At 43.2% G+C, this 22881-nt stretch overlaps 1 protein-coding gene across 1 annotated transcript in view; it reads left to right on the plus strand.

Annotated features, from left to right (window-relative positions):
• Positions 1-22881, plus strand: part of ERCC3 (ERCC excision repair 3, TFIIH core complex helicase subunit) — a 37530-nt gene that overhangs the window by 13133 nt on the left and 1516 nt on the right. The window contains exons 10-14 of the mRNA XM_061199135.1: positions 1352-1554; positions 14026-14122; positions 15246-15363; positions 19902-20020; positions 22188-22340. Of these exons, the coding sequence (XP_061055118.1) occupies positions 1352-1554; positions 14026-14122; positions 15246-15363; positions 19902-20020; positions 22188-22340 (690 nt within the window). The remainder of the gene's footprint in view (positions 1-1351; positions 1555-14025; positions 14123-15245; positions 15364-19901; positions 20021-22187; positions 22341-22881) is intronic.

Genomic DNA, 22881 nt, shown 5'->3' on the forward strand with positions numbered 1-22881 from the left:
ATGCTCACTTCACTAGTCATGTGGAAAACTCTGTTTCCCAAAGTGGTTGCACCAGTTAACGCTCTTGTCCAGGGTGAGTGAGCTAGCTCCACATCTCCAGCACCTAATATGGAAATGTCTTCTTTTAATTTTTGCAGACCTGATAAGTGTGAAATGGTATCTTTTTATGGTCTTTGTTTGTGTTTTCCTGTTTACTGATGACGTTGAGTATCTTTTCATACGTTCATTGGCCACTTGTGTTTCATATTCTGGGAAATGCATGATTTTAAAGATTTTACTTTGAAAAAAGAATTGCTTTGGTTACGAAGAACTAGAAATTCTAAAGGGGTCATCATAGGATATGTCCCAGAGAGAATCAGAAAAGGTAACAACAGCAAAACTTAGATTTGAGCTCAGCACAGAGTTTGACACATAACCATGTCAGCTAATTCTGCAGTGGTGGCAGCATGAAGAAGTGGTCTGTGATGATCACACAGAAGTGGCGCTGGTCGCAACCAAAAGCTCAGTCTGCCAGTGTAGGCTATGGCTTGTTCCAGTGCAAAGCTGCTGGAGGGTCGTTTTTGTCTGTACACAGCCTTGAGACCTTTAGTCATGGCACTTCAGTGTACTTGCCCGAGGTTCCTTTAGTTTGTCAACACCCAAGCACAGGGCTTAGCAGAGAGGAGGCCCTCAGGAGTGTTACTGTCATTCTTATTTGGATGCTCAAATTGTCTCAGATGTGACCAGTGGGACTACATTCAAGCTAGTTTCTATGACCATTTGACATGTTCCCATCAGACTTTGAGCACTTCCTTGCTTTCTGGCACAGTAAGGTATTTCCGGCTTATCTGGTATTTTCCCTGCCCTGGCCCTGGAATCAGCCATTTCTCCGTGGAGCCCGTTTAGCAGAGAATGTAATTTAAAAGCCAAGATCTGGGTGCTGGTGTGTTCCTTACTCCTGGGATGTCATTGCTAGGCTAACCCAACAGACAGAGCTGGCAAGTGTGTGTGCAGTTCTCTGTAGCAGTGCTGTGTGTGGGCTGTGTGTGGAGGTGTGATCTAAATGGGAGGGATTGTTTACACCACTGATTGGGAATCTGGTTTTCTTCACTTGGAGCTGGTGTGAGAATAATTCCCTGGACATTGATGCATTTTAAAATCTGTTATTAACATGTGAGAGTATCCTGGTTCAACATTGGGTATTAGGTTTTGTTTTGTGGTGTGTGTGTATGTGTGTGTTTACAATATTATTGAGATATAATTCACATACCATTGGTTTCGTCTTGATTTGTTTTAAAGCTAATTTGCTAAAGTTCCCAGTTGTATGATGCTTAAGCTTGCATACTGACCCCTGATTCTTATTGTATCACAGGTTTGGTGCCCGATGTCTCCTGAGTTTTACCGGGAGTATGTGGCAATCAAAACCAAGAAACGAATCTTGCTGTACACCATGAACCCCAACAAATTCAGAGCTTGCCAGTTTCTGATCAAGTTTCATGAAAGGAGGAATGACAAGATTATTGTTTTCGCTGACAACGTGTTTGCTCTGAAGGAATATGCCATTCGACTGAACAAGTAAGAACTGGAACGTTAGAGTCGCCTCCAAAGCCAGTTTAACTTCCCCACGTCAGAGTATAGAAGGTGCCTGTTTTTTTCTCGAAGCTCTCAGGAACTTCTTAGTATCTAAAGGTCTAGTTCTGTGGTCCCAGGGCCCAGGTGAGACAGAGGCAGGTGTTCAGAATCATTGGTTAGAGTGTATGGGAAAGGGGGCCTGGTCGCTGAGCTGAGGGAGCAGGGGCTAGAGTTGTGCTGATTTGGAGCGGGGCTCCAAGGGTGGGCACGGGTTGGCATCTGCAGTTTCAGGCTGAGTGGGTACTCTGGCCAGAGAAGAGATCAGACTGTGTTTGGTCAGGGGCCAGGAAGGCAAGGCAGACTGGGACAACATCCCAGGTGTGGCCCAGCATCTAGAAAGAGCTTCTTAGGAAACACCGACCAGGGTCCTCCTTAGCCTACAGCCCCACCCAGATACTGTGTTTGAAACCTGGCTGTTGAAAATTTCCTGCCAAGAAAGGAGGAAGAGGCCGGTGCTTCTGTGCACAGTGGTGCAGGGCTTCAGGTGCTGCGAGTGGAGCAGAAGGCAAGGTCCTCTGAGAAGATGAGCCTTCGTTCGTTATGAGGGGGGAGGGATGCAGAGGGAAGGATGGGTACAGAGCAGTTTCTCTTCACAGACTGTGACTTAATCACCGCCTCAGCCATATGACGTCATTGTACCATTCTCATCTTACACATGAGAAAACTGAGACACAGAAGGATTAAGTTGCTGAAATTTCTAAAATCATACCTTTTTTTTTTAAGCATCTTTATTGGAGTATAATTGCCTTACAATGGTGTGTTAGTTTCTGCTGTATAACAAAGTGAATCAGCTATACATATACATACATCCCCATACCTCCTCCCTCTTGCGTCTCCCTCCCACCCTCCCTATCCCACCCCTCTAGGTGGTCACAAAGCACCAGGCTGATCTCCCTGTGCTATGCGGCTGCTTCCCACTAGCTATCTATTTTACATTTGGTAGAGTATATATGTCCATGACACGCTCTCACTTCATACCAGCTTACCCTTCCCCCCCCACCCCATGTCCTCAAGTCCATTCTCTATATCTGCATCTTTATTCCTGTCCTCCCCCTAGGTTCTTCAGAACCATTTTTTTTAGATTCCATATATATGTGTTAGCATACAGTATTTGTTTTTCTCTTTCTGACTTACTTCACTCTGTATGACAGATTCTAGGTCCATCCACCTCACTACAAATAACTCAATTTCGTTTCTTTTTATGGCTGAGTAATATTTCATTGTATATGTGTGCCACATCTTCTTTATCCATTCATCTGTCGATGGACACTTAGGTTGCTTCCATGTCCTGGCTATTGTAAGTAGAGCTGCAATGAACATCGTGGTACATGACTCTATTTGACTTATGGTTTTCTTAGGGTATATGCCCAGTAGTGGGATTGCTGGGTCGTATGGTAGTTCTATTTTTAGTTTTTTAAGGAACCTCCATACTGTTCTCCACAGTGGCTGTATCAATTTACATTCCCATCAATAGTGCAAGAGGGTTCCCTTTTCTCCACACCCTCTCCAGCATTTATTGTTTGTAGATTTTTTGGTGATGGCCATTCTGACTGGTGGTGTGAGGTGATACCTCATTGTACTTTTGATTTGCATTTCTCTAATGATTAGTGATGTTGAGCATCCTTTCATGTGTTTGTTGGCAATCTGTATATCTTCTTTGAAGAAATGTCTGTTTAGGTCTTCTGCCCATTTTTGGATTGGGTTGTTTGATTTTTTGATATTGAACTGCATGAGCTGCTTGTAAATTTTGGAGCTTAATCCTTTGTCAGTTGCTTTATTTGCAAATATTTTCTCCCATTCTGAGGGTTGTCTTTTCATCTTGTTTATATTTTCCTTTGCTGTGTGAAAGCTTTTAAGTTTCATTGGGTCCCATTTGTTTATTTTTGTTTTTATTTCCATTTCTCTAGGAGGTGGGTCAAAAAGGATCTTGCTGTCATTTAGATCATAGAATGTTCTGCCTATGTTTTCCTCTAAGAGTTTTATAGTGTCTGGCCTTACATTTAGGTCTTTAATCCTAAATGTGAGTTTATTTTTGTATATGGTGTTAGGGAGTGTTCTAATTTCATTCTTTTAAATGTAGCTGTCCAGTTTTCCCAGCACCACTTATTGAAGAGATTGTCCTTTCTCCATTGTATATTCTTGCCTCCTTTATCAAAGATAAGGTGAATATATGTGCCTGGGTTTACCTCTGGGCTTTCTATCCTGTTCAGTTGATCTAAATTTGTTTTTGTGCCAGTACCATACTGTCTTGATTACTGTAGCTTTGTAGTATAGTCTGAAGTCAGGGAGTCTGATTCCTCCAGCTCTGTTTTTCTTTCTCAAGATTGCTTTGGCTATTCGGGGTCTTTTGTGTTTCCATACAAATTGTGCAATTTTTTGTTCTAGTTCTGTGAAAAATGCCATTGGTAGTTTGATAGGGATTGTATTAAATCTGTAGATTGTTTTGGGTAGTATAGTCATTATCACAATGTTGATTCTTCCAATCCAAGAACATGGTATATCTCTCCGTCTGTTTGTATCATCTTTAATTTCTTTCATCAGTGTCTTACAGTTTTCTGCATACAGGTGTTTTGTCTGCTTAGGTAGGTTATTCTTAGGTATTTTATTCTTTTTGTTGCAATGGTAAATGGGAGTGTTTCCTTAATTTCTCTTTCACATTTTTCATCATTAGTGTATAGGAATGCAAGAGATTTCTGTGCATTAATTTTGTACCCTGCTACTTTACCAAATTCACTGATTAACTCTAGTAGTTTTCTGGTAGCATCTTTAGGATTCTCTATGTATAGTATCATGTCATCTGCAAACAGTGACAGCTTTACTTCTTCTTCCACCTTGGATTCCTTTTATTTCTTTTTCTTTTCTGATTGCTGTGGCTAAAACTTCCAGAACTATGTTGAATAATAGAGGTGAGAGGGGACAACCTTGTCTTCCTCCTGATCTTAGAGGAAATGGTTTCAGTTTTTCACCATTGAGAATGATGTTGGCTTTGGGTTTGTCATATATGGCCTTTATTATGTTGAGGTAAGTTCCCTATATGCCTGCTTTCTGGAGGGTTTTTATCATAAATGGGTGTTGAATTTTGTCAAAATTTTTTTCTGCATCTATTGAGATGATCAAATGGTTTTTATCCTTCAGTTTGTTGATATGGTGTATCACATTGATTGATTTGCATATATTGAAAAATCCTTGCATTCCTGGGATAAACCCCACTTGATCATGGTGTACGATCCTTTTAGTGTGCTGTTGGATTCTGTTTGCTAGTATTTTGTTGAGGATGTTTGCGTCTGTGTTCATCAGTGATATTGGCCTGTAGTTTTCTTTCTTTGTGACATCTTTGTCTGGTTTTGGTATCAGGGTGATGGTGGCCTTGTCGAATGAGTTTGGGAGTGTTCCTCCCTCTGCTATATTTTGGAAGAGTTTGAGAAGGATATGTGTTAGCTCTTCTCTAAATGTTTGATAGAATTCACCTGTGAAGCCATCTGGTCCTGGGCTTTTGTTTGTTGGAAGATTTTTAATCACAGTTTCAATTTCAGTGCTTGTGATTGGTCTGTTTATATTTTCTATTTCTTCCTGGTTCAGTCTTGGAAGATTTTGCTTTTCTAAGAATTTGTTCATTTCTTCCAGGTTGTCCATTTTTTTGGCATATAGTTGCTTATAGTAATCTCTCATGATCCTTTGTATTTCTGCAGTGTCAGTTGTTACTTCTCCTTTTTCATTTCTAATTCTGTTGATTCGAGTCTTCTCCCTTTTCTTCTGGATGAGTCTGGCTAATGGTTTATCAATTTTGTTTATCTTCTCAAAGAACCAGTTTTAGTTTTACTGATCTTTGCTATTGTTTCCTTCATTTCTTTCTCATTTATTTATGGTCTGATCTTTATGATTTTTTTCCCTTCTGCTAACATTGGGGTTTTTTTGTTCTTCTTTCTCTAATTGCTTTAGGTGTAATGTTAGGTTGTTTATTTGAGATGTTTCTTGAGGTAGGATGGTATTGCTATAAACTTCCCTCTTAGAACTGCTTTTGCTGCATCCCATAGGTTTTGGGTCGTCGTGTTTTCATTGGCATTTGTTTCTAGGTATTTTCTGATTTCCTCTTTGATTCGTTCAGTGATCTCTTGGTTATGTAGTAGTGTATTGTTTAGCCTCTATGTGTTTGTATTTTTTAAAGACTTTTTCCTGTAATTGATATCTAGTCTCATAGCGTTGTGGTCGGAAAAGATACTTGATACGATTTCAATTTTCTTAAATTTACCAAGGCTTGATTTGTGACCCAAGATGTGATCTATCCTGGAGAATGTTCCATGAGCACTTAAGAAGAAAGTGTATTCTGTTGTTTTTGGATGGACTGTCCTATCAATATCAATTAAGTTCGTCTTGTTTAATTGTCATTTAAAGCTTGTGTTTCCTTATTTATTTTCATTTTGGATGATCTGTCCATTGGTGAAAGTGGGGTGTTAAAGTCCCCTACTATGACTGTGTTGATTTCCCCTTTTATGGTCATTAGCATTTGCCTTATGTATTGAGGTGCTTCTGTGTTGGGTGCATAAATATTTACAATTGTTATATCTTCTTCTTGGATTGATCCCTTGATCATTCTGTAGTGTCCTTCTTTGTCTCTTGTAATAGTCTTTATTTTAAAGTCTATTTTGTCTGATATGAGAATTGTTGCTGCAGCTTTCTTTTGATTTCCATTTGAATGGAATATCTTTTTCCATCCCCTCACTTTCAGTCTGTATGTGTCCCTAGGTCTGAAGTGGGTCTCTTGTAGACAGCATATATATGGGTCTTGTTTTTGTATCCCTTCAGCCAGTCTGTGTCTTTTGGTTGGAGCATTTAATCCATTTACATTTATCGATATGTATGTTCCTATTATCATTTTCTTAATTGCTTTGGGTTTGTTATAGTAGGTCTATTCCTTCTCTTGTGTTTCCTGCCTCGAGAAGTTCCTTTAGCATCTTTTGTAAAGCTGGTTTGGTGTTGCTGAATTCTCTTAGCTTTTGCTTGTCTTCAAAGGTTTTAATTTCTCCTTCGAATCTGAATGAGATCCTTGCTGGGTAGAGTAATCTTGGTTGTAGGTTTTTCCCTTTCATCACTTTAAATATGTCCTGCCACTCCCTTCTGGCTTGCAACGTTTCTGCTGAAAGATCAGCTGTTAACCTTATCGGGATTCCCTTGTATGTTATTTTTTGTTTTTCCCTTGCTGCTTTTAATATTTTTTCTTTGTATTTAATTTTTGATAGTTTGATATGTGTCTTGGCGTATTTCTCCTTGGATTTATCCTGTATGGGACTCTCTGTGCTTCCTGGACTTGAATGACTGTTTCCTTTCCCATATTAGGGAAGTTTACAACTATAATCTCTTCAAATATTTTCTCAGTCCCTTTCTTTTTCTCTTCCTCTTCTGGGACCCCTATAATTCAAATGTTGGTGCGTTTAATGTTGTCCCAGAGGTCTCTGAGACTGTCCTCAATTCTTTTCGTTCTGTTTTCTTTATTCTGCTCTGCGGTAGTTATTTCCACTATTTTATCTTCCAGGTCACTTCTCCGTTCTTCTGCCTCAGTTATTCTGCTATTGATTCCTTCCAGAGAATTTTTAATTTCATTTATTGTGTTGTTTATCATTGTTTGTTTGCTCTTTAGTTCTTCTAAGTCCTTGTTAAACGTTTCTTGTATTTTCTCCATTCTATTTCCAAGATTTTGGATCATCTTTACTATCATTACTCTGAATTCTTTTTCAGGTAACGTGCCTATTTCCTCATTATTTGTTTGGTCTGGTGGGTTTTTACCTTGCTCCTTCATCTGCTGTGTGTTTCTTTGTCTTCTCATTTTGCTTAACTTACTGTGTTTGGGGTCTCCTTTTCACAGGCTGCAGGTTTGTAGTTCCCGTTGCTTTTGGTGTCTGCCCCCAGTGGCTAAGGTTGGTTCAGTGGGTTGTGTAGGCTTCCTGATGGAGGAGACTGGTGCCTGTGTTCTGGTGGATGAGGCTGGATCTCGTCTTTCTGGTGGGCAGGACCGCGTCTGGTGGTGTGTTTTGGGGTGTCTGTGGCCTTATGATTTTAGGCAGCCTCTCTGCTAATGGGTGGGGTTGTGTTCCTGTCTTGCTAGTTGTTTGGCATAGGGTGTCCAGCACTGTAGCTTGCTGATTGTTGAGTGGAGCTGGGTTTTAGCATTGAGATGGAGATCTCTGGGAGAGCTTTCACTGTTTGATATTACATGGAGTCGGGAGGTCTCTGGTAGACCAATGTCCTGAACTTGGCTTTCCCACTGCAGAGGCACAGGCCTGACACCCGGCCGAGCACCAAGACCCTGTCAGCCACACAGCTCATAAGAAAAGAGAGAAAAAAAGAAAGAAAGAAAAAAAGAAAAGAAAGTTATTAAAAAATAAAAAAAATTGTTAAAAATAAAAAAAAATTAAAAAGTAATAAAAAAAGGAAGAAAGAAAGAAGAGAGCAACCAAACCAAAAAACAAATCCACCAATGATAACAAACGCTAAAAACTATTAAAAAAAAAATTGACAGAACCCTAGGAAATATGGTAAAAGCAAAGCTATACAGAAAATCACACAAAGTCCACCGCCTCAATTTTGGGATGATTCGTTGTCTAATCAGGTATTCTGGAGATGCAGGGTACATCAAGTTGATTGTGGAGATTTAATCTGCTGCTCCTGAGGCTGCTGGGAGGGATTTCCCTTTCTCTTCTTTGTTTGCACAGCTCCAGGGGTTCAGCTTTGGATTTGGCCCCGCCTCTGCATGTAGGTCGCCTGAGGGTGTCTGTTCTTCACTCAGACGGGACGGGGTTAAAGGAGCAGCTGATTCGGGGGCTCTGGCTCACTCAGGCCGGGGGGAGGGAGGGGTACGGATGCGGGCGAGTCTGCGGCGGCAGAGGCCAGTGTGACGTTGCACCAGCCTGAGGCACGCCCTGTGTTCTCCCGGGGAAGTTGTCCCTGGATCATGGGACCCTGGCAGTGGTGGGCTGTACAGGCTCCCGGGAGGGGCGGTGTGGATAGTGACCTGTGCTTGCACACAGACTTCTTGGTGGCGGCAGCAGCAGCCTTAGCGTTTCATGCCCGTCTCTGGTGTCCATGCTGATATCTGCGGCTCATACCCATCTCTGGAGCTCGTTTAGGCGGTTCTCTGAATCCCCTCTCCTCGTGCACCCTGAAACAGTCGTCTCTTGCCTCTTCGGCAGGTCCAGACTTTCTCCTGGATTCTCTCCCGGCTAGCTGTGGTGCACTAGCCCCCTTCAGGCTGTGTTCACGCAGCCAACCCCAGTCCTCTCCCTGGGGTCTGACCTCCGAAGCCCGAGCCTCAGCTCCCAGCTCCTGCCCACCCCGGCGGGTGAGCAGACAAGCCTCTCAGGCTGGTGAGTGCTGGTCGGCACCGATCCTCTGTGCGGGAATCTCTGCTTTGCCCTCTGCACCCCTGTTGCTACGCTCTCCTCCGTTGCTACGCTCTCCTCCGTGGCTCCGAAGCTTCCCTCCTGCCCACCCCCGTCTCCATCAGTGAAGGGGCTTCCTAATGTGGGGAAACTTTTCCTCCTTCACAGCTCCCTCCCACTGGTGCAGGTCCTGTCCTTATTCTTTTGTCTCTGTTTTTTCTTTTTTCTTTTGCCCTACCCAGGTGCGTGAGGAGTTTCTTGCCTTTTGGGAAGTCTGAGGTCTTCTGCCAGCATTCAGTAGGTGTTCTGTAGGAGTTGTTCCACATATAGATGTATTTCTGATGTATTTGTGGGGAGGAAGGTGATCTCCATGTCTTACTCCTCCGCCATCTTGAAGGTTTCGGTCCATACCTTTTTTTAATGTAGGAAAGATTTTACTTTTTATCAAAGTAACAGACTTAACAAAAACCAGCAGTGCCTTGCACCTATCTTCCTACTCACAGTTTCTCTTCCCCAAAGATAGCCACTTTCAACTCTCTTCTCTATTTACCTTCATATTTCTAAGTAATAATTTATATAATAATTTCTTGATTATTAATTGTAGAAATTGCTTATTAATTTCCTGCCATGGGAGTTGTGGATTTAGCTCTCTTACATATGCCGCTCCATCCCCTCCCCCCACTCCATCCTCCCAGTGTATTTGGGGTTAAGTTAGTATTCAATGTTACATTATTTTGGCTGTGTAAGTATTGTTCAAGCCAAGGCAGATAGTGTACCATGCTTACATTTTCCTTTGTGTTAACATTTGTTTTTCCTGAAGTTAATAATTGCCTTGTCATTACTTTCGCTTGGTTTTCTATATAATTACTAATTACTCCTTTTCAGACTCTTCGTGCAGTCATAAACTCCTTGTCAAAAGGGTCAGATCCATCAGGTAATCTCTCGATTTCTTTTCACTTTCTTTCCCTGGTGGATCCCTTCCAGTACTTCATCCTCCACCAGCCTCAAGCAGCACTTTATCCTCCTACTCTGCGTTGGTCTGCTTGCTCTCTAGGATTAGAGATGCTGCCTAACTGTTGTCTTTAGAGATGCTGCCTAACTGTCCCTCTGACATCATCCTGTGAATTCCTTGTGCCTCTTCCCCGTGTTGGAGCCCCTGTTGCCGAATCTCAAGTCTCCTCTTTCTTGGTCACTCGTTTTGATGGAGTGTATCGTTTAGTAGATTTCTGAGAGAAGGTACATAGAGGAAAAGTTTTTAAGAATTCGCTTGGAGATGTCATTATTCAGTCTCACACTTGATCAGTAGTTTGGCTGGGCCTTAGAATGTCAAAGGCAGGGCCCTTTTCTTGGGGCTTGCAATGTAGCTGCTTGCAAGTCTGATGATCTGTTCTGGTGGTCCTGTGTTCCTTCTCTCAGGAATTTAGAATCTGTTTTTTCATTTTTGGAAATTTCAAAACAATATGACTAGTGTGATCTTTTTTTCTTTCATTGTGATGGACACTCAGTAGACCCTCTCAGTCTGGAAACTCGTGTCCTTCAATTCCAAGAATATCTTTCTGTTTTTTCTTTGTTACTCATCTTCTCCGTTTTTTCTTTTCTCTCTTTTTTGAATTCCTGCTGGTCAGATGTTAGATCTTCTGGACAGCTTCTCCAATTTTCTTTTCTTTTTTCTCCTTTTTTTTTTGGCTGTGCTGCACGGCTTGTGGGATTGGGATTGAACCCAGGCCATGGCAGTGAAAGTGCCAAGTCCCAACCACTGGACTTCCAGTGAACTCCCATTTTCTCCCATTTTTTATCCCTTTGTCTTCCAACCCTATTGAAGCTTTTGTTAATTTCCAAGAGTTCTTTATCGCCAGCTGTTTTGTTTTTTGAGTAAGTACAGTGTCTTCTCTGAGGCTGTTAAAGCTTTTGAAGCTTTCTTCTATTTCCTACACTGTCTCTCTTTTCTTCAAGTGTTTTGATTGTTTCAGCTCTATCTTTAGAGACCTTCTTCTGATTTTTGGTAGTCTTTGGCTCTAGTTTCTTATTTAACGGTCAGTCGCTAAAAAGCTGATCGGCCTTTGTGTATAGCTTAGTGGGTTTGCCAACCTGTGGACCTCTCCACAGCATGATCATGCAGGGACCTGGCTAGTTTGTCAAGAGATTGCCAGATTCCAGTATCTCTGGGTCTTTTCTCTCGTGCTGGAAAGTTTCTCCAGAGAGGAATCTTCTGGTCTCCTAGATACCAGCCTGTGGTGGGGGAGGGAAAAGGGAATCCCCATCGTTCTTCACTTTCAATCTTGCTTTGCCCTCAGCTCTGCCTGAGGTCCCTAAGTGTAGACCTTCCTGTTCAGAATCTAGAAAGTAAACTTCCAGTTCTCTGCCAGGTGGGAGGAGGCATGCCTGGCTGTCAGGGTTGGGGTCTGACACCTTTCCTTATACATGTACTCTGTCAGTCCTTCTGTCTGTAATCCTACCCTACCACCCACCTTCCGAGGCAACTGGTGATTAGATCCTGAACCCTTCTGTGTTCTGTGTAGAAAATTGGCTTGTTTTGTATTGGTTTTTCTCTCCTGCTGGCTTGGGCTTCTGCTTTCTCTGGTCTACTAGTTTAGTTTCCATCTGCTTTTCAACTTCCACAGTTCTGCTTCCACTATTCTGCTGTTACTTCTGTTCTCTTTGCCCTTGTGGGTTTGTGTCTTTTTAATCCTTTACTACTGTCACATTAGCGTCTATTTGAGAGGGGCATCAAGACAGTGCATGTATTTACTGTGTCTGATTTAAGAGCCATCCTCCCTCCTATCCCCGCCCCCATTCCAGTACTCCATCCTGACTCTTCCTGGAGCCTCCCTCAAGAGGGACATTCATTTGCCTGGCACTGTCAAATCTGAACCAATCTGGCATGGTGAAGGGCAGCAGGTTGTGGCTCTCTCATGGGTACTAGAATCGTAATTACAACTTTTACTTATTGTCTTGTTTTTCCCTTTTATTTGGTATTTCTGGCCTTTAAGTGTATGAAGCGTTGTTGTCTGTCTCACTTTCTTGCTATACAGTGGTCCTTTGGATCCTGGGCTATGCTCCATTCTGTAACTTGGGACTGGTGTGTGGCAGGGAGTCTCTGAGTTTCTGGTTCGTTTCGACCTTACTGAGAAAGGAATAGGTGTCACTAAAGTACTTTGCAGGAGAGACTCTTTGGGTTGTTTGATAGTGTGAGGTAGTGGGTAGAACATGAACTTTGGAGTCAGACACACTGGATTTGACTCCCGCTCCTCCTCTTATTAGCTGTGTGACCTAGGGAAAGTTCTTTACCTCTCTGAACCTCCTTTTGCTGCACTGTCACATGGAGTTACCACCACCTACCTCAGAGGATTCCTGCATCTAGTAGGTGTTCAACAAATGTTAGGTCCTCTTTCCGAAGGATGGTTACCCTTCTGTTTCATTTCCTGTATGAGACAACCTTCAGAAACTGAGGGCTCACCACTATTTGAGTTGTTTTTCCTGATGACAAGTGAGAAAAAGAACCACCTGAAAAGCTGGGTATCAAGAGACAGGCTGGGGCTTCCCTGGTGGCGCAGTGGTTGAGAATCTGCCTGCCAATGCAGGGGACGTGGGTTCGAGCCCTGGTCTGGGAAGATCCCACATGCCGCGGAGTGACTATGCCCGTGAGCCACAATTGCTGAGCCTGCGCGTCTGGAGCTTGTGCTCCGCAACAAGCGAGGCCGCGACAGTGAGAGGCCCACGCACCGCGATGAGGAGTGGCCCCAACTCGCCGCAACTAGAGAAAAGCCCTCGCACAGAAACGAAGACCCAACACAGCCAAAAATAATAAATAAATAAATAAATAAATAAATAAATAAATAAAAAAAAAATAAAAAAAATTAAAAAAAAAGTGACAGGCTGTTCTGAAGAGTGCAGTTTCCCGACCTTTTTCACAGCATGACACATACAGAAAATCAGAAGATTTGTGTGGTGCCCCGAACACTCTCATAGGCCAGGCTTGCAGTGGTTAGGGAAGCATCCAGCTGTCCCAGGCCTTGCCCAGCTTCCCCACAGGCAAGGGGGCTGCTCTCTCGGGTACACCTTTACCCACTTTGTAGCACAGTGTTGGGAAACACGTGTGAAGTATCAAAAGTCGTGCTTCCTGAGCCTTCCATGGGCACTGCCCGGGGATAGCTCGTGGGCCTCAGTGGTGGAACAGCCACTTGGGTTCAGCCTCCTCAGGCTCCGGACCCTCAGTTCCTCGTGTGTAAATTGGGAACACGAAACCTACCTTTTACAGTTGTGAGGAATATCGGCAGGCATGGATGTTTTTGCCCCAGGGTAGAACCCAGCTGCATGTTTGGTGTGGGTGGGCCCTGCATACCTGGTAGCTGTCCTCATTGTACTTGTCGTTGTCATCGTCACCATCACTGTTGTTGCTGACCCTTCGGAAGCTACAAAACCACATCATTACGAGAAAAGCAGAGGAATGGCTTTGCCAGGTGCCAAGAGGTGATAACCAATGAGGTTGTCAGATAGGGTTGTACCCTTTGGCACAGAGCTGGAAACTCAAGAGAAATGTTTTGAACTTAGTGTTATAGGGGGTCCATGAGGAAAAGTCTGGAAGGGGCTCTTTTCTCCTTTGTTGGAGAATGCTTGTTTGATTAGGAAACAGTTCCTTCCAAACTTTTGTTTGCAAATAGCAATGTTTTCTTTGCCGCTCCCATTGAGCTTTGTGAAATCTAGGGGATTCTCCTTGTATAGCCACTAAGCTTAGAGTGAGAGATACTGAGGCAGGAAGGAGCACAGGCCAAAAACAAAAAAGTAAAGGAGGGAATCTTGAAGAGAGTAGTGATCTGCATCTTGGCTCAGAGGGGAAGGGGTGGGGTGTGTGTGTTTTGGAAAGGCGGTGGGGAGGGTCTATAGCCTCTCACTTTTATGGCTCTCTTCCTGATGTTTCTGCATGACAGAGGGCTTCCTGGAAGAGAGAAACCTTGCAAGATCTCCCTTTCCCTCTGTATGCTTTCAGGATAATTGAGGAGTGATTCTGTAGTCTTCCTAACACAGCTTTGTTCTTCTCTAGACCCTATATCTATGGTCCTACATCCCAGGGAGAAAGGATGCAGATTCTCCAGAATTTCAAGCATAACCCCAAAATCAACACCATCTTCATATCCAAGGTCAGTGTGGCATGCTGCAGCCCCCGGGCCTGGGGGACACTGGATGATTTCTGGGCAGTGAATTGGTGTTTGTTGAAGGAACGTCACGTGTCAGTTTTCATTCCCATGTGTCCAGTGTCTGGGGGCAGAGGAATGTTGCCTGTCAGGTAGTGGAAGAAGCAGATGTAGGGTTTTAATGTGTATAATTTATATTCCTCACTCAAGGAGTATATAATATAGCAAGTCCTTTTGCTTGACTTAAGTTTTTCCCACCTCTTTTTGGGATACAGGAATTTTGAGTTGTATTTTCTCTATACAAGGGGGAAAAGTTCATTACCTACTATGGCAAAGGTGGGCATTTACATAAGGTTCTCTTTGTGGCATTGGAGATTCCTGTGGGTGGTGGGCAGCTTTTGTCCTGGCTCCTGGTATGCCTTGGGGGTGGGTGGTGAATATAAACACAATGCAGAATCATGTAGGCCCAGCTTGGTGACGGTTTTAATTTGCAGTTAGAAGTGGTGGCCCAATAGTTTAGAATAGTCATTCAGGTTAGAACAGACCCAAAGCCCAAAAGAAACGAGATTTACCTATAAAGTGATCATGGATGGGTCAAGCTTTTATTTCTGTGTCTGGGAACCCTGATGGTTGGATCCCCGCCCCCACCCCCTCCCCAAGCTAAGGCAGCTCCCCAGAGTCAGAATCCAACCCAGTGCAGGCAGTGGCCCCTCCCAGGTCACGTGTCCGACCTTTGCTGTTGGCCTCAATAGCCTCCAGTTAAGATTGTGGATGGTTTTGTGCAGACCTATTTCTGTAGCAAAAAATAAGAAGAATCACTCACAGAGAGTCTGTTGGTAGGGCCCTCTTGTCTCTGGGTCCCTAGCAGCCATACCGGGACTGTTGCTGAGACAGATGGTTAGGAGTCAGGTCTTGACAGCTTCTATAGGACAGCTCTCAGGAGAACATACTAGGTCCTTAGAGGCCTGCATGCATCTGAAGGACCCTGGTACAGACTGAAGAGGATAGTGATTGTTTTTCTGAATTACCTACAGAGCTTATTTAAATTTGAGGCCAGTTGACTTTTTTTTTCCCCTTTTGACTCATATATAAAAACCTTCCCAAACTCACAGCTGGTTCATTTCTATAGGTGGGTGACACATCATTTGATCTGCCAGAAGCAAATGTTCTCATTCAGATCTCATCTCATGGTGGCTCCCGGCGGCAGGAGGCCCAGAGGCTGGGGCGAGTTCTCCGAGCAAAAAAAGGTACCTTCTGCTCCAGGCGGTCTCTGTTTTCAAACCACTTCCGTCAGGTGTCTGTTTGTGCGGGTGAGCCTGTGCTCCTGGGCTAGGTAGACCCTGAAGGGGATGGACAGGGGTCCCAAAGCAAGGACCAAGGTCTCCTTGGCCACTGTTATTTCTCATGTGCTGGGGCTGAGCATGTGGATGTTTTCCATGGCAGCTGTCTGGAGGTCACAGTCTGAGCTGAGTGTCTGTGTTGGTAGATAGAGGAGCCAGGAAAGCAGTGCGTAATGGTGTAGATGTAGAAGGGAGAAAGCAGAGCGTAGACCACCAGTGGAAGTGTAGGAGCTGGCAGCTCTCCCCTGAACCTTGAGTTAAGAGTAAGGGGAGGGCTTGGTAGGAGCAGCTTGGGCAGCCACAAGGTGGATACCTTGCTCATAACCTGTGAAGAGTGGTCCCTTGAGTGGCAGCTTACAGCAGGGACATCACAAGCTCAGTGAATGAGGAAGCAAGAGTCATGCTTCCTCTGCTTGTTAACTGCAGTAAAGGAGCCCAGAACCCAATCATGGGCAGAGTAGAGACTGACGTTTCTGCTAAGAGATGGCATCCTCTTAGCAGACCAGGCAGGTCCTAAAACAAGGACACAGGCCCTGTCCTCAAGGAATTCACTAATCTTAGGAAGAACTTGGACTGCTAGGATGTTTGAAAATGACAGGATTAGTGGGCAGGTGTTGTAATTGTACTGCGTTTGAGTATGTTTAGGAAACAGCTAATTGTGTTTGAAATGGAGACAGGGCAAGTTAGTGGAAATAGCAAACATGGACTTGGGCACCAGACCAACTGTGTGACCTTGGGCAAGTAATTTGACCCTCTGAGCTTTGGTTTCTCATCCAGAGTCGGAGTGACAATCCTTACCTTGCAGGACGGTTAATAATGAGGCATGAGAGTACATAACAGGATATAATAGACGGCTGGATAAATCTGACGAGCACATATGAAAGTGACTCATTACTTATTCCTTACTCATCACACACAAACGAGGCTAATTGGAAAATCCCTTTGAATTTGATTGGAATTTTGTTTTTTAAATACTGTTTGACTTATTTTACAAGGCCAGTATTACCCTGATACCAAAGCCAGAAAAGTTCACTACAGAAAAGAAAATGACAGGCCAATATCCAATGAATACAGTTGTAAAAATCCTCAATAAAATACTAGGAAACCAAATTCAGCAGCATATTAGAAGGATCATTCACCATGATCAAGTGGGATTTATACCTGGGATTCAAAGGAGGTTCACCATATGCAAATCAATAAATGTGATATATCACATTAATAGAATTAAAGACAAGATCATATGATCATTTCAATGGATGCAGAAAAAATTGACAAAAATTTGACAAAATTCAACATCTGTTCATGATAAAAACTCTTAACAAATTAGGTATAGGAGGAAAGTACCTCAACACAATAAAGGCCATATATGACAAGCCTACAGCTAACCTCATACTTAATAGTGAAAGATTTGAAAGCTTTTCCTCTAAGATCAGGAACAAGACAAGGATGCCCACTCTCACCAGTCCTATTCAACATTGTACTGGAAGTCCTAACCAAAGCAATTAGGTAAGAAAAAGATATAGAAAGCATCAGAATTGGAAAAGAAGAAGTAAAATTTTCTCTATTTGCAGGTGACATGATTTTATACATAGAAAATCCTGAAGACTTTACCAAAAAACTGTTAGATCTTTTCAATGAATTTGGTAAAGTTGCAGGATTCAAAATTAACATACAAAAATCAGTAGTGTTTCTATACACTAATGACAAATTATCTAAAAAAGAAACAAAATGATTCCATTTACAGTAGTATCCAAAACAATAAAATATTGGGGACTTCCCTGGCAGTCTAGTGGTTAGGACTCCAAGCTGCAGGGGGCGCGGGTTCAATCCCTGGTCGGGGAACTAAGGTCCCACATGCCGCGCAGCCAAAAAAACAAACAACAACAACAACAACAAAAAACACAATAAAATATTTAGGAATAAATTTAACCAAGGAGGTGAAAGAGCTCTACACCAAAAACTACAAGACATTGATGAAAGAAATGTAAGAAGATAAATGGAAAGTATCCTTTGTTCATGGAATGGAAGAATTAATATTGTTAAAATATCTGTACTACCCAAAGCCATCTATAGATTGAATGCAATCCCTTTCAAGACTCCAGTGGCATTTTTAACAGAAGTAAAAATAACAATCCTAAAGTTTTTGTGGAACCACAAAAGACCCCAAATAGCCAAAGCAAGTTCTGAGAAAGAAGAACAAAGCAGGAGGCATCACACTTCTGATTTTAAGTTATATAACAAAGCTGTGGTCATCAAAAGAGTATGTTACTGGCATAAAAACAGACATATAGACCAGTGGAACACAATCCAGAGCCCAGAAATTAAACCCATGCATATATGGTCAACCAATATTTGACAAGAGAGCCAAGAATACCCAGTGGAGAAAAGATAGTCTCTTTAATAAATGGTGCTGGGAAAATTGGATATCCACATGTGAAAGAATGAAATTACCCCTGTCTTACACCACTAGCAAAAATTGACTCAAAATGGATTAAAGACTTAAATGTAGGCTGGAAACCATACAACTTCTAAAGGAAAACAAAGGAAAAATGCTCCTTGACATGGGTCTTGGCAGTGTTTTTTTTGGATATTACACCTAAAGCTTAAGCAACAAAATAAAAAATAAGTGGACTACATCAAACTAAAAAGCTTCTTCGCAGCAAAAGGAATGATCAACAAAATGAAAAGGCAACGTATGGAATGGGAGAAAATATTTGCAAATCGTATATCTGATAAGGGGTTAATATCCAAAATAAATGAAGACCTCATACAACTCAGTAGCAAAAAAACCAAATAATCCAATCAAAAACTGGGCAAAGGACCTGAATAGACATGTTTTCCAAAGAAGATGTACAAATAGCCAACAGGTACATGAAAAGGTGCTTAACATCACTAATTATTAGGGAAATGCAAATCAAAACTACAGTGATGGATGTGAACTAAACTTATTGAGGTAATCATTTCACAATATATGTAAGTGAAATAATTATGCTGTGTACCTTAAACTTATATAACACTGTATGTCAATTTTATCTCAATAAAACAAAGGGAGAAAAAGGAAAATATTTGATATAATATACTTAGCCCTTTTCTTTGCATCTCTGAACTCTTGTAAGACAAGGAAACAATTGAATTCAGAGGCAGTACACAGATACTTAACTTACTGACATTTGAACTGTGAAGCAAAATTATTCAGATTTTCCTGCAGGATCAGATTTTATAGGCTACAATATTTTCTGTCCTAGTCACTATGATAATTCTCCTGTTACTGGGTTTTCTCTCTGAGTCTTTTTTTTTTTTAGTAGTTTTAGCATAATGTTTTCAAAAGGATTATCCATATTGTAGCATGTATTAGTACTTCATTCTTTTTTATTGCTGAATAATAGTCCACTGTATAGACATAAAACTTTTTATTTTTTTTGAGTATTATTTTTTAAATTTTATTTATTTTTTGGCTGCGTTGGGTCTTTGTTGCTGCACGTGGGCTTTCTCTAGTTGCATTGAGCAGGGGCTACTCTTCGTTGTGGTGCACGGGCTTCTCATTGCGGTGGTTTCTGTTGTGGAGCACGGGCTCTAGGGCGCGTGGGCTTCAGTAGTTGTGGCTCTCATGCTCTAGAGTGCAGGCTCAGTAGTTGTGGTGCACGGGCTTAGTTGCTCCGCGGCATGTGGGATCTTCCCTGACCAGGGCTTGCACCCGTGTCCCCTGCATTGGCAGGCGGATTCTTAACCACTGCGCCACCAGGGAAGTCCCTGGACATACCACTTTTTAAAATTCATTTATGGACAGTTGGATTGTTTCCACTTTTTGGCTCTTAGAATAATGCTTGGGTCGTGTAATAACTTTATGTTTAGCATTTTAATAAACTGCCAGACTGTTTCCAAAGTGGTTGTACCATTTTCCATTCTCACCAGCAGTGTATGAGCATTTCAGTTTCTCCACATCCTTGACAACAACTGTAATCATCTTTTTTTATTCTAGTCATCCTAGTGTGTGCCAGTTAGTATTTTGTCATGGTTTTGACTTGCATTTCCCTGATGGCTAATGGTATTGAGCTTTTTTCATGTGCTCATTGACACATGAATCTTCTTTTTGTATCTTCCTTGGGGAACTGTCCATTCAGATCCTTTGTCCTTTTTATAATTGGTTTATTTGTCTTTTCATTGTTGAGTTGTAATAGTTTTTTATATTCCCTAGATTCAAATCTCTTATCAGATATATGCTTTGTAAATGTTTTCCCCAATTCTGTGGGTTGTCTTTTCACTTTCTTGATGGTGTCCTTTGAAGCACAAAAGTTTTTAATTTTGATGAAGTCCTCGTGCAGAATCAGGGCAATGGCCCCTCTGACTGCAGAGCTCTCCCACTGCAGTACTTGCTTTTGAACCCTGGACCCTTAGTTCCTGCCGTTCTAACAGCTAATATTGTCCTTTTATGTGCCCTCCCCCAGGGATGGTTGCAGAGGAGTACAATGCCTTCTTCTACTCGCTGGTGTCCCAGGACACACAGGAAATGGCTTACTCAACCAAGCGGCAGAGGTTCTTGGTAGATCAAGGTTATAGCTTTAAGGTATGTAAGCATTTGGTCTCTGGTCGGAGTAGGACCGAGGCTTTTTTGTACCCAGCCCTCCATGAGAAGCGGGGGGCCGCTGTCAGCATGAGCATGGGACAGATCTCAGGCAGGCACAGGACATTAGGGGACATTAAGGTACCTTTGTCCTTGCATGAATTGTGGGGAGCTTTGAAGGAAAAATACTGTGCAGGATCCCTCCTGTTTCCAACTTCTCACAGTGAATGGTCAAAGAATGGGGCCTCTGAAGCAAGAGGCCTGTGGAGTCTCAGCTTGTTAACTTTTTACAGTTGTCTTGCAAAGAAAACATTAGATGTTGGTGGGAAAATGTGCTAGCCTAGTAGGACTCGAGATGAAGGAACTGTGGCCATCACTGTGTTAGTCTGAGCCCCTCGGGGTTACTTTCTCAGAGGGTGCCCCCTCCAGGTAGCTGGGAGAGTCTGCCCTTAGTCATCTGGTAAGCCTGGGCCTCAGTGGGCCTCACAGACATCAGAGCCATCCATGTACTGTAAATCTGGTATTTTAATAGTTTGGGAAATTCTAAAGCTTTGGTGAACTTTCATTGGCTAAGGCATTTGCTTTCTTTCCTATTTGTGTCAATAGGAATACTAAGTTTTTGTTAGGATTTAGTGTCCCAAAGGGTTTTTACCTGTGGTAGTGGGTGGAGGGTGCTGGAAGCAGGGGATTAAAAGGATATCTTAGAACATATAAGTGCCCAGATTCTTGATTTGTGAAAGGCTGTAGGCTGCCTTTTCAGATACTTTAGATTGTATCTTTTTCAAATTGGTTTAGGGCAGAACTAATAGAGTTCCCTTTATTAGCCTTAGAAAAGAGGACAGGGTTGTCTGATCCCTCCCCTTTTAGTCAGAGGCAGTGACACTTTTCAGACTTCTCATGCTGAACTCTAGTTCAGGACACTTGGGACAGTTTTTCGAAGGGTTTTCATTTCGACCTTTTTATCCGTCTGTGTAACGTTCGAGCTGATAATAGCATCCATACCTCCTGATTCCCGGGAGAGTCGTAAGGGTAAGAGAAGCAGCAAATCAGGAAGTGCTCTGGGTTCTTTGACGGGTGAGCTCGACAACATGGTACCTGAGCACATGGTTGTCTGTGTTGGTTGGAGCTGCCTTTGCCTTGCTCACCTCCAGGGCTGCCTGCTGAGAGCAGCCAACTTAGGGTTCTCAGACTCAAGACCCTGGTGATCAGGCCAGGGCAGAAGTGTCCCGAATCTGTACTCCAGATCTGTGGCCACCTGAAGGGCACAGCCAGATCCTTCTAGGAATTTTCTTTTAATTAAAATTATGAGAAGAAAGAGAGAGAAAGGAAAGGAAGTTCCGCTTATGACTCAGTGGTCCCCAACCTTTTCGGCACCAGGGACTGGTTTCATGGAAGACAATTTTTCCACAGACCAGTGGGGAGAGGGGGTAATGCGAGTGATGGGGGGGATGGTCCAGGCGGTAATGCGCGCCATGGGGAGCGGCAGATGAAGCTTCGCTCGCTCACCTGCCTCTCACCTCCTGCTGTGCGGCCCGCTTGCTAACAGGCCGCGGACCGGTACCGGTCCTCAGCCCGGGGGTTGGGGACCCCTGCTGTATGTAATCAATCCAAGCTTTCTGCAGGGATAGGTAAGCCTTGTAGTAAGTTATCTCCAAAGAAATGAAAACCAAACCTCCACCATGCTTTTATCTTTCTCTTTTGGAAAAAAATCTTATAAATCCATTCTTAATATCCTATCATTTGTAAGTGCCCCTCCTGCTGGAAGCCCTGGGTGCCAAGCCCGGAGGTTGAAGGCCTTCTTGAAGGGCAGCCGGCTGTGCCTTTTGGTTTTTGGTCCTTCATTTACCTGGTGCAAGGTGGGAAAACTACCAGAATGGTTGTTTTAAGATTGCCGAGATCCCTGTTGATCTTCTGTAAGTGATCATTTAGCTGCCATGTGTTGGGAGCAGAATTTTCTAGAATTTCCTCAACCTCTCCTGCCTTGCAGTCATTAGTTAAGCTCCTTGTTGACAGTGGCTCTGAGGCTGGTCTCTGCACTGCCGAAGAGGAGCTCTCCGTTATTAGCCACCTGCTCTGCTGGGCCTGAGGGGGCAAGTGACCAGACCAGGTGAGCCCAGGAGAAGGCGGGATCGGGTCCAGGGAGAGAAAACAAGAGGGTTCTGCTCTGCAGGTGATCACAAAGCTGGCCAACATGGAGGAGGAAGAGTTGGCATTTTCAACGAAAGAAGAGCAACAGCAACTCCTACAGAAGGTCCTGGCGGCCACCGACCTGGATGCCGAGGAGGAGGTGGTGGCGGGGGAGTTTGGCTCCAGATCCAGCCAGGTGAGTGAGTGGGTGAGGCTCCAGATGCCAGTTCTCCCGAAGGACAGCGTCTTAGACACACAGACGCCTGCACAGTCCTTTGTGTGCATGTGCCTTTGTGATTTTCTCAAGAACTTGGAACACTCAGGAGACTGTAGAGAAGAGAATACTCAGAAACACCCCTGCTAACCTTTCTGTGCGTCGTCTTGTTTTATGTGTCTGAGCCCACGGCGGGTGTGGTTGGTCTCCTGCTCTGTTCACATAGCAGTCTGGCGTAAGTATCTGTTAGTATTTGGATGTGGGAGCCCAGGCTCTGCCTAGGGTGGCTACTGGCAGGAGCGTGACGGACCTGGGGCTGCCTTTTTGGCCTTGGGCGCGTCACCTTATCCCTGGCTTCCTCCGCAGTAATGAAACTGAGCCTTCGAGGCTGTAAAATGGGTCTGAGAATCAACTCATATTGTAGTTTCCATACATTCTTCGAAAAATTTAGAGTTCTCTGAAAATGCACAACTCTTCAGTTAGCCTGCATATACTTATTGAATGCCTCCTATGTGCCAGGCAA

Source organism: Eubalaena glacialis, chromosome 1 (assembly GCF_028564815.1).
Source record: "Eubalaena glacialis isolate mEubGla1 chromosome 1, mEubGla1.1.hap2.+ XY, whole genome shotgun sequence".
NCBI lineage: Eukaryota > Metazoa > Chordata > Mammalia > Artiodactyla > Balaenidae > Eubalaena > Eubalaena glacialis.